Below are 12,533 nucleotides of genomic sequence, written 5' to 3' on the forward strand. Positions count from 1 at the left end.
ACTAGTTCAAGGAGTATTATCCTAAACAGGTAGCAGTAGTGGGAAAGTGCAGCACAGCTTAATGCTTTTGCATTTAGTATGGTCATCTGGTATTTAGCATGGCATCAGGCTATTCAGGTTTCTAAGTACATTGGGCCTTTATTCTCTGGTGCAAGAGAGGTTTCAGTTGCCCCAGAAATTATTTCAGATGGCAAGTGTTTCTCTGGGTATAGCAGTCTGTGAGCTTTGGATGGAAGCAGAGTGGATGGTGATGGTATTCCGTATGGAGAACAGAGGTAACAGAAAGATGGAGTGAAATGATCCAGAGGAAGGCTGGTGATGGAAAAAACACGTGAGAAGAAGCCTGAGATTTATTTGGGACTAGCTGGTAACAGCTGCTGCTCATTCATAATCTGCAGCTTCCAAGTCAGGTTTCTGCAGTACAGAGAAGGACCGGTCATGATGGAGATGCCACGGCAGGGAGATCAGCATAGGACAGGCACTGCCATGCAGCAGGTAACTGGTGCTTATGCACTGCCATGTGCAGTGTGCCCAGAAGTGAAAAGCTGTACATATTCCAGTAGGCAAAGCAGGGGGGTGGTTACAGTTAGCACTATGGATGGCTCACTCTTGATTTTCTGCCATGGCCCTGCCTGGTTTATTAGCATGGGCTTAGGCTGAGAGCCTGCTCTGAGATTGTATTAGCCTTGTATTTATAACTTATAGTTTTGGTCCCATGAGTGCTAATTACTGTGTCCACAAGAAGCACCTTCATCTACTTTACCTGCCTTTGTTGTTATTCATACCATTTGATGTCACAGTCATTACTGTCATTAGAATACAAATACATTGATTTGCATATATTTTCTTTAGCAGTGCTATGGCTTTATGCTGTGAGCAATAATCCATAGTGGCAGCTGTTGGGGTTCATCCTGAGACAGCCAGTCTTGTCACATCAATCATTTCCAAATCCCCCCTGCGATGTTTGTGGTTAAATTACTTCTGGTGCCACATTGTGATACTTGGATGCAGTGACTGCACAGATGCAGTGTGTTTTGAACTAAAATCTCATTTGTGGCATTGAACCACGGAACAGTTTGAGTTGGAAGAGACCTTTAAGGTCTCTAGTCCAACCCCCCTGCAATGAGCAGGGGCATCTTTGATAGGTCAGGTTGCCCAGGTCCCCATCCAACCTGATTTTGAGTGCTTCCAGTGACTGGGCACCTACGACCTCTCTGGGCAACCTATGCCAGCATTTACCACCCTGACTGTGTAAAGTTTCATCCTTATGTCTAGTCTGCCTTTATTTTAGTTTAAAACCATTACTCACTGTCCCTGGTAAAAAATTTTTCCCCATCTTTTTGATAAGCTCCCTTCAAGCACTGAAAGCTGCAGTGAGTTCTCCTCAGAGCTTTTTCTTCTCCTGGCTGAGCAAACCCAACTCTCTCAGACTGTCTTCATAGGAGAGGTTCTCCATTCCTCCAGTCTCTTGTTGGCCTCCTCTGGACTCGCTCCACCAGGTCCCTGTCCCTCCTGTGCTGGCCCCAGAGCTGGATGCAGGGTTCCAGCTGGGATCTCAGAGCAGAGGGGCAGAATCCCCTGCCTTGCCCTGCTGCCCACGGGGCTTTGGATGCAGCCCAGGACAAGTTTGGCTTTCTGGGCTGGGAGTGCCCACTGCTGGGTCATGTCCAGCCTCAGTCAGCTCTCCACCAGCTGCCCCCAAGTCCTTATCAGGGCAGCTCTCGATCTGTTCATCCCCCATGAGTAAGAACATGAGTAATATATTCAGAAGACATGGTAATATATGTGTTTGCATTACACTGGTACCATGTTAAAAGTGAGGTTTTATGTGGAGTTCTTGGTATTCAGTTCCTATTTCCATGAAATTATAACTTTTGCAAAAATAGTGTATTAGGACTGAAATGCCTTACTTTGTAGCTAGCAAAGCAGACTCCCAGCTCTCTTTTTTTGTTAGAAGCTGATAGATATCTAAGGAAAAAAATACCAGTTTAATAATTGAACTTCATATACTTTTAGCTTTTAAGGGTTCCTTGTAACTAGAGGTATGAAGAGGGTTTATTTTTTGTAATGGTTTTGGCCATAATGGTCAGTGTTAATAAATGTTCTATGAATGTAGTTCATTACTTGTATCCAATCTTTATATTTTTACCATTTAAAATTTTACCAGTTAAATTCTGTAAAGGTCATGGTTTTCTCACATGGAATTGTTCTGAGCCTGGAACATTCGTCTGTGCAGTGCTCTGCAACCAGTGCCCTTTCAGTGGTCTGTCTGGGGACTCATGGTTATTGTCCCTACTCTATTTATAGACATATTCACTCAGTTAGAAATACTTCTATTATTCTTCTGCTGTTTTTTTATGTTGTCTTTTAACAGCTATTTTTGAGTATCAAAAATAACTGAAACAGGATCAAGTCTTGTATTTTTTACATTTGTGGTAGGCTTTGTTGACTTCCTTATGTGCATAATACCCCAGTGTTTTGTTTTAAAGGTTAGACTGTAGTTAAATACTTTGCCAAACTGGAGCATAATAGTCAGTGCTCCTAACTGTAAATAAGAATCTCTGATGACAGCAAAGTGAGCAGGGCTGATAGGGATACGGATGCTCTGTTACCTGAGCAAGCATTTGTCCACATTCCCTTTGAAGCAGGTTAGATGGAAAGACTGGTGGGACATAAGCATTTTCTGTTATTGATCCTACTTTAGCTAAAAAGCTTTCTGTAAGTCACTTTGTAGGAGGTCTGCCTAATGTTCCTGTAAAATAAATTCTGTGATATACCTGCTCAGAGGGATGGCAAGTTCCTGGGGGCTGCCAGCTTTGACCCTTGCATTCTGCTGCTGTGTTTGCTGCTGTCCACTAGGAAGTAATCAAAAATGCACATGCTGAAAGTGATGCAGAGAAGAGAATGCTAAATGTCCAAACAGAAATGTTGAGTTCATTGAACTGTCACACTACAGAAAAGTTCAACAGGCAGGACATGTATAGCACTGCTAAATTTCTGCAGTCGTCTGTCAGGTTCAGATGGGAAAAAATAGGATTTAAATCTGTTGCTTTTGCATGGATTGCATCTCCCTTTATAGCTTTGTAAAGCTTGAATGTGAGTGACTTCATTTGTTCTAGTTTTCTTAAATAACTTTTGCAGAACATGCTCTCTCTCATATTTTTCCAATGAGTTACTGTTCTGTCAGCTTTTTCCTCAGTGAATGTTGGAGGACATATGTTTCTGTCTGCAGAGCCATGGATTCAGCCCAAGTACCTTCTGGGCACTCAGCTGCAGTGGCCAGGAAGTTTCAGCTGCTGTGCAGGTTCCATACAGTGAACTGGGAGCACTGTTTGCTCTAGAGACTGTTGTAACCCAGCTTGGATTTGACTTCTTTTTGGAGATGTGTCTGCTTATCCCTTCTCAGTGGAGATGATTCCACCTCTAATATTGGTGTTTTGTTTGACTAGGGTCTGTCTGGAGCAAGCTGTTTTTACAGCAAACACACTTGCTTTCCTGCATTATCTGTCTCCTGGAAAGAATGCATTCTCCAAGGATTATGCTCATGTATTTATGTATTCTTAGTATCTTTAATAAAACATTCTTTTGATGAGCAAAGGTAAAGTATTAAAGGCAGTAAAAAAGTAGTTAGTGAGGAACTTTGGGGAATTAGTGTTGTTTTAAACCCAAGCTATTATTTAGTGTAAGCTGATCCCTTTATTATTGAAGAGGCAAAAGTATATGGTCCATAGAGGTAACAGCACTATAATTTCATGCAGGTGTTCTTTTGAAATTCAAATGTCAATGTTTGAGTCCCAGAAACTTTTATTGATTCCAACATTTTTGTGAAATGGAGCTATAAGTCTATGGTTAGGACATTTTAACAGAGATTAACTTTAAAAGAAGAGGAATATGGTTTCACAGAGTTTTCTGATTAATTAATATATATATCACTTTTTATATGGCCATGTGATAGCTTTGAAAGAATCATAAATTCCCCTAATTTAATTTTTGCCTTATTTTTAATTAAAGAAGGAATTTATTGTGGTCTGTATGTCTGCAGGAATGTCAATTATAAAAGGATGTGTGTAGTATCAAAAGTACATTAATTTTCCCATGAATTAAAATTCTTTTGTGTTCTGAAACATCCTATTTTCTTTAATGATACAGCAAATGGTCCTGTGGTCAGGTACAGATGAATCTCCTTTGCTGGGTTTACTGCTCTTAATGTTTTCATTAGGGATCCCATGCAAAGCAATCTCATTAACCTGTTAAGGAAGAATAAGTAGGAAAGAAGAAAGAGAAGTGCCACTTTCTCCCTGAAGGCAACACGTAAAAACGAGGTGGCAGGAGAAATGAAAGAAACTGGGAAACTCTGTAGATGACACATGCTAATGTGCATTTAGAGCATGGAATAGTTCAGAGGAAACCTGTGTGTTAATATGGTATTGAACTCATTTCTCAAAATACTGAAGTCCTATTTGCAGATAATTGAACTTGCTGCTGCTGAAGAAGTCTGTGTGTTTATGGGGCCTTAGAACACATCTCAGCACACCACCTGTAACTGTCAGAACAGCCACAGATACTTGTTTTCAATAGATCTAGAGGTCAGGAATCCATCAGTTATCAAGAAAAACCTCTTCTAATCAAGATTTTTTTTCTGATAGCACCACACAAGACATGTCAAAAAGTTACATCCTCAGCTGCTTTGAACTTACAGAGTTCCTCTGAGAATTCTTCTTCTGTTAACATTAACTGCAGTTTCTAGCGTTATTAGCCAAGAAAAAAACCACTTGGGTGTCTCTCACCCTATGAGGTGTTTGTATTGCTGCTGTGTATAAGATCCAGTCTTGCAAATCCATGTTCATTTTGCCAACATCTGCATGCATATGGTGGGTAGACCATTTTTCAGTTTTGTGCTGAATTTCAAGCACAGCTTCTCTTGTATTAATCCCACTGACACAGTGCTAACAGCTGATTTGCCATTTCTCTAAATGCATGTGTGAATGCAGTGCTGTATAAAGCCCAAACTGAATCAGTGCTGCTTCTGCTGGCAAGTGGGAGAAGAAGTCTCATTGCCATGTTTTTAAGTGCTCTGCTTTTTCTAATTATTTCTAACAATAAGTCCTGAAGTTTGGTATTTTGTTTGTTAGATTGTGTTTTTTAAAATTTAGTGTACCTGAAAGGGATTGTCAGATCCATTTCTTGAATCAAGCATTTTTCTATCACCAGCCATATACAGGTCTTGAAAAGTACTGTTTGCTCATCGAAGTCATTGAGAGAAAGAAATCTGAGGATGCAAAACTTGTAGTATTGCATTTCAGCCTTTAGATAAATGTACCTGTCAGTGTAGTGAGAGTATTTGTCCCCCATCACATTATGGATTGTCTGTGGATAGAACCAGCAGCTGGTAACCTTTCTGTTGCTAGATTTTGTTTGAAAGTGATGAATTGACAGAAGATAGTCACAACAGACTGGATAAACAGTAGCTCCAGAAACTCTCTGAAAAATTAAGCTTAAGTTGCAATAAAAGTAAGCAATGTAATAAAAGCAGACAATATAGCTGGAAATTGGAAGTCTTGGTTGCAATACTGCATTGTCTTAACCATGCTCTCATGAAGCCATAATATGTTCTCAGTGTGAATAAGAGATACTCAGACTTGAGTTCTTGTTACTTAGTATGTGCATTTTACAATGTGGAGAGCCCAGTACTTGGTATAAATCCTCCCAAATTTTGCAAGTGGTGAACCTCTCATTTTATGTGAGCTAGAAATTCTAGTGAGTCCTGGATATAAGCATTGTTGGTAGGTATGCAGAATTGCTCAGTTCAGGAGGAAACTAGCCCATAGTCCTGCCTGATGAATTTTAAGTCTCATAAACCTTTGTAGGTGATTAGAAATCCTGTCTGCATTTTGAATTTTGTTGTAAAGCTTGTGGTAAATAGAGCATGTTTTGTCTGTGTGTGTGAACTCATCTGTGAGGAGGAGGAGGAAGTGGGCTCAGCAGCTTCTCCACCTCCTGATTCCCTGGAGGCACTGTCAGCCAGACACTTTCCTTTGAAGGGTTGTTCTGAGGTGTCTCCTCTTTGTTCTAGGAGGAAGATAGTAAATAAATGTTGATATGTAACTGCAGCAAATTTTAAAATAAATAATCCTTTTTGGCTGAGCAGGCTTGCAGGGTGGGTTTCTGAGTAGGGGATAAGTGGGTACCTCAACCCTCAAGGAATCATGCCATATATGTCTCAAAATCTTATACCAAACTCTGGGGCTTTGTACTCCAGGACTACTGACATATTGTTTTGCCAAGCAGAGGAATTGAACTGCCAAGACTTTCATATACACATCCTCTGTCTGAACTGGCTGCTGTAATTCCTGCTTGCCTTTGGCCATTGCTGTCTGCCTGTGGCCATCTCTGTACCCAGAGGTAAAACCCTCACAGCCTTACACAGAAGAGTTATCCCAATGGAGAAGGAAAACAGACATTGTTCCAGATAGGGAAAATCCCAGAGGATCGAGGGCAGCCATAATTATAGTTGTTCTGCTTGGTTGGAAGAATGCAGAGGAACTGCAGGGGAGGTCAGGCTTCAGTTAAACATAATACTCTTTTGTTTGCAGCAAATGCAGTATAGCAAACAAAACTTTAATCAGTGGGACCAGAAACATGGTTCAGAGTTTACCTTTCCTGTGTTCTGATATATAAAGTGGTTCTAGCTTCCTTCAGATATGTGTCATGTTCTTCCAAAGTCCTACAAAATCATCCCAATGGCAAATGTCTCATACGCCTTTTTCAGAGCTGATGATATAGTAGCAGAAATACAAGTTGCAGAATTAGGTAAGTTATAATTTTTGTCTGTTAAGTAACAGAATGACCCAACACACAAGAAAGATATAAACAGCAGCTCTATTTTTAATTTCCTGTTAGAGTATTTCTGAAGATAGGTCACTGAACGCTGGACCCTTTTGTTGTGTCTCTTTTGCCTAGGGTCAGTCATGAAGTGTTTAATGTGGGTTTTGTTTTCTTTGCAGCTGAAATAAAGATCTGTTTTAAATACTACCATGGCGTTAGTGGAGCCCTCAGAGCTACTACTCCATGTATCACTGTGAAAAACCCTGCTGTGATGGTGAGTTTAGCCTCTTTGTTCATTGTATTTGTAGATGATTTATTGATGGGTTTTATAAAATGATTGTACTAATGACAGTGTTAACTGTCAGACCAACCTATCAATGTCTCCTGTTTTTACTATTGACAGCAATTATTTAAAAAAAAATGTGCTGCCTTACAAAACTATAAAAACTGGAAAGGGATTTTCATGGTTTTGTATTGCTCATAAAAAAAACCAGTAAAAAGTCACTGGGCTTAACTGAAATCTTTTATGCTAAGAATTTGACTTTGCCTGCATTCCCTTTTTTGCTACTTACAGTTTTCTGTAATTTAACACCATAATAGAAATTTTTCCCACTGATTATATAACTGAAACCACATCCAGACTCTCTGTTTCTTCCTATTTCTTAAATATTTCCCAATATTCAGTATGAAACGGTTGCAGAGATAACAGCTGTTAGTATGAATTAAACTGGACAAAACTCTGCTCTTGCAAAAATAACTGAACTCTTTGAATGTTCATATACCACTGAAATTTAGTAATTCCTTGATTATCAAGAAGTATTGTCTTACTGCATTTGTGGTATGAGGCTTGTTTAAGTTTTAGGGGAGTTTTTTTTGTTGTTTACGTAGCAGTGGAATAGCATTGTTAAGCAGTGGCAGAAAAGGCTTCCAAACTTGAACCGTGGTGCTTTTGCTGCAAGTGATTTATCTATCAGGTTAGTTTTTCAGCTAAGCTTCAGCAAGTTTCACAGTGCATTTGATTTGTTGATGTTAGCTGCCAAATATTTAAGATCACAACTGTCAGGGTGGTGTCCTGACAACTGCAGTGTTGAGGATGTGGTAAAGCAGAAATTACTCAGACTGCATAGCATTTATTCTGAACTTGTGCTTTTTCAGTGTTGTGTATTATATACACAACATGCTATGGTTATCTGACACTAAATGTGCTATACTAGACTTTGTATCTCAATATACCAAATGTGTGTGGGTTTTGTCTTAGAATTACAAACCTAGGTGCTTTAGCATCATTTAATTGTCAGATCTCACTATGAGTAACAGTTTCACAGATGCATACAAACTCGATACTTTAGAGGAGAAAATGTGTCATAGTTAATGAGCCTGCCAGCTACTGTTTTTAATCAATTTATAAACTAAATACAGTCTGATTTTGAGCAAGAGGAAAAATGCATCTCAAAATAACCCTTATAATGGGCTGCTTGCTGCACTATATCATTACTGAGAAGCAGAGTGATTATACTGAGTGGAAAAACCACTTGAACTTTTGTATTTTCTTGATCTTACCATGTTATCCACCCGTAGTTTTGAAATTCACTGAACAAAAGGACATCTGAACTTCTATCATCTAACTATGCATTTAATGACTTGGTAGTTACCTGGAGAGCTGTCTTTGAGAGTCATGGGAATTCTTGAAGGCTTATACCAGCTTTTGCTGTTTAAATTTCTTTCCTTGAAAGGTAATGCAGGGTCCTGGCAATTGCACAGAATTCACACCTGCTAGAAGGGGTAATTTTATATAAACATTTTTGTTTGCGTTAACAGTGCAGACTTCCAGAAATAGTGAGCTGTTAGTTTTCCTGATGAGAATGTTGTATGACAGTTCAGATGATACTTCCTAAAAATGTCATACTGGGTTAGTTATGTGTAAGTAAACCTGTTGTTAAACATTAAAACTTCACTGCATTTCCGTGGTTTGGGTGTTGAGCTGAAGCACTGTGCAGTAGAGATCACTGGGTTCTCTTGGTGCTGGTTCTGTTTTTTCTTAGAGAAATGCTGTTTGAAGAAGTGGTAAGAGAGTCATGGTGTGCTCACTCCCCTTTTTTATGGTGCAATAAATTCCTTGCTTACTGGATTTTTTCATACTGATGGTGTATCACACCAGGTATTTCAGTCCATCATATTTTTGGATAAGCAACTAACATTCTATTGTGTTACTTTGGCTCAGGGGAAATGGAAGGTCTGATGGAGCATTTAGAAACACTGTGTTACGCCAGATGACATGGCCTTTGTGCTGCAAAATTCTGTGTGTGTGCTGGGGTGAAATTTTTCAGTTGGGGCAGAAGAATTGAAACTGCTGTTTAGATCATAATGGAACAGGAAGAGGTTGTATAGAAAAGTCATGGAAGTGCCAGGGAACACTGCCACCATTCGTGTTACTGTAGCTGAATTGTCAGCAAATTCTGTTTTCTATAATGTGAAGTTAGCAATAAAAATGATATTATTTGAATGGAGTCCAACTTGTAGCAGAAAAACAGGTATAGAATGGGGAAGGCCTTTTTGTTGATGAGTAACTTTTTTAACAAGGAAAACAGTGTGTGCTGAAATAAGCCTGAAAGAGGAAAGTGGAATATACAGCATTTCTGTGGCATTGCCTGGACAGCATTGCTATCACAGTGGGATCACTCTCACTGCTTCCATGGTATCTGTCTGTAGACAAGGGGACACTGATCCAGCTGGAATTAACCCATTGCTTTTGATGCCTTCATAATTTTGCTACCACCTGTCAATACTTAGGCATCTGTATAAAATCACGGGCATAATAATGTCATGCTGGGTGAAAAAGGGATAGTTCTGAGTACTCTGGTGAGACCTGTCTTGGCCTGAGAGGTGGGAAGTGCCCATGAAGCCAGCAGTGAGGGAAGGGAATGGACTGGCTGGCGAGTGGCAGGGCTTGCTGGCACGGTGTGTCCCCTGACAAGACCACTGAGACCCATGGGGACGCCAGGCCCCAACATCATGGCTGTTTCTTCATCACTTTGTCTGGAGAAATCCACACGTTTGCTAATTCCAATGAAATTCCAATGTGCTTGCTGATCATTGTGGGCAGTATTTGAAATGATATTATTAAGTAGCTTAAAGCAGTATAAAAAGGAATGACTACATGTTCGATGAATGCAAAGCAGCTTCCCTGTGGCTACTGCATCTCCAGAGTCATTTATCCATCTGGTGACTTCAAACCACTGCTCAGCTGCTCAGGGCTGCCTCCCATTCTTCATCTACACTCACAGGTGTGCCCATTTTTATTCAGCTGATTTGCATCTTTCAATAGATCAGACCCTGTTCTATCACTGGTATTAATCCTCAGCTCTGTGTTTGGCTCAAACTTCTGTGTCACCTCTCCTGCCTGGGAGTGAGTGCAGTGCCTGCCCAGGGAACCATTTGTCTTCAAAGATCTCTCCATTGATGTCTCTGTGGTACACATTATTCGGCTGGATGCACATCTCCTCCGTCTTGAAAGACAAATCCTTCTGCTAGTTGAAAGAGACAGACATTAATACATGAAAAATTTTTATTCTGAAATAGTGCTTTACCTAATGAGGGATTTCAGTAGAAACCAAACCTCAAAAATCTGTGCAGCATAAGCTTTTAGACCACATTTATATTTAGATGTCTGATGCGCTTTTCTGTTTAAAAGGAGCTTTTGTTAATAGAGCTGAAAGCTTTTTTAGTCTCTCTTTGATCTCTTTGCTTTTTTTTTTGTTGCACACTAAATTATCTATTTGTGGAAAGTGACAAAAGTTACATATGCTATCACTGGACAGCTCAGTGCTTTCATGTGTATTACAAATCCATGCTGTTTGTTATTTTACAGAAAGGAAAGCTGTGAAAGATACAGGTTTTCTCTGATTAATATTGTCTGCATGTGTGTTAGCCTATACATGTTCTGTTTGGAAGATTTGGGCTACTGGTATATTAGCACTGTGTGACATAAATAACAGATATTTTGCTGTAAATGAATGCTGTGGCTGAGGCTGTCTGTGGTAACAAGGCAGTATTTGGTCAGATCCTTCCCCAGCATAGTACCTTAAAATTGTGTTGTCATCCTGAGGCATGTACAAAGCAGATGAAAACTTCTGTGGTATATTTCTTTTTTTTTCTCCTCTTCAGATGGGAGTAGAAGGCACAGATGAAGGTGCTTCTGGAGCTCAGCACTCTAGGAAGTTGGTCAGCTTTACCCTATCAGGTAAAAACCAATACTTCTGTGTCTTTTACAAATTATTGTTTAAAAAAAAAGTAAGTTTCTGCTCTAAATAACACCAGAGATGGAATGCTTTTCTTCATTAGCCTCTGTAGGAGCACACTCTAGTGGCTTGAAAGATGTCATTTCTTTAGAACTTCTGTTTGTTGAAAACCAGCCAGAATCATGGATCTCCAAGAGTGAAAGAAATGGATTTGATATATCCCAGCATGAAAAATTTAGGGAAATTTCCAGTTTGCACCAGGGACAGTTCCTCTCTGATTGAAGAGTGGAAAACATAACTTCTAACTAAAATGCAGTCTGGCTCCATCACTTTGAAAAAAGCAATAACTGAATGGTGGTTTAGAAAGGGAGGAAAATTTCACTTGTAACAGAGCTAAGCTGTCGCTACAGTGAAATAGCTGTAGGGGTGCAGTCTACCAGCTTCACTTGTTTTGATTAGCACTTTATTCCAGAGAAATCTTGTGTGAGACAGAAGCATATTCAGTTTGAGCAAAGGCAGATGAAATTCACTTCTGAATCCTGAAGAGCTGACAATAAAATGTGTAGAGATTGTAGAGGTAGAGCAGAAAAAATGCACTGCTTTTTGAAGTAGCCTTTCAGCAGTTACCTGAGATAGAGCTGATAGGTTTATCAGACCACATACTGGACTATACAAGTAATTGCTTTTTGAATTCTGAAAAACCTGTTTTGTTCAATAGACAGTTGTGATTCTGCCTGAGGAGTCCCATGAAGTAATTTTGACCGATCGGCTAGTGACATGTGTCCTGTAATGTTTTTGGGTTTGTCATTTACACGTGACTCTGTTTCATCGTTTTTCTGCTGTATGGCTCAATTCTGAATATTGGGTAGGATTCTTCTTTTTTTTTACCAAATCCACAGGCATGGCATTTAAGTATAAAGCAGTGAATTCTGCTGGACATATAAACTGTATGTGCCAGTTGCATTGCTGCATGCAGCATACTGCTGTACTTAATGGAAAAAGACAAGTCTTGTGCTTCAGCAAACCTACCGAGAAACAGAGAAATATTCTACAGTTAAGTTTAAAATCTAATATTATATAATAAAGTACCTCTTTATTTTTCTTGTTGCTGAAGCTTATACTGTCATTGAAGTCCTTAGTCGTGACAATATGCTCCTGAGGAAATTATTATTTATTGTTGTAATTCATGAGGGTGGCCGTACTGCGGCTTCCCTAGGAAAAAAAGAAGCCTTTTCAGAAGACTTTGCCTCCTTTTATGTGAGGTGGATGATCTGCTCTGTTGGGAGAAAATTGCATCATAGTCCAGAGCAGACTTGGCAAGTTGTATTTTTCAAAAACTGAACTTTTGGAAAGTGTCTTTTCACTGCGTTACCTCCCATACAGTTTTTTATCTCCTCTCCTCACCCAGAAACAAAGCAAGTACTGTGTGATTCATTTTGGGCTGTTTCTGTTGGGGTTTCTTTTTTTACT

The 12,533-nt window shown here is 39.6% G+C and overlaps 1 protein-coding gene across 3 annotated transcripts in view; it reads left to right on the forward strand.

Moving 5' to 3' along the window:
* HECW2 (HECT, C2 and WW domain containing E3 ubiquitin protein ligase 2) overlaps positions 1-12,533 on the forward strand; it is a 144,604-nt gene that overhangs the window by 75,829 nt on the left and 56,242 nt on the right. For all 3 annotated transcript variants that reach the window (XM_084209761.1, XM_084209763.1, XM_084209762.1), the window contains 2 exons: positions 7,005-7,099; positions 10,990-11,065. In XM_084209761.1, the coding sequence (XP_084065887.1) occupies positions 7,005-7,099; positions 10,990-11,065 (171 nt within the window). The remainder of the gene's footprint in view (positions 1-7,004; positions 7,100-10,989; positions 11,066-12,533) is intronic.

This window comes from Fringilla coelebs, assembly GCF_963513975.1.
Source record: "Fringilla coelebs genome assembly, chromosome: 7".
In the NCBI taxonomy this organism is placed as follows: Eukaryota; Metazoa; Chordata; class Aves; order Passeriformes; family Fringillidae; genus Fringilla; species Fringilla coelebs.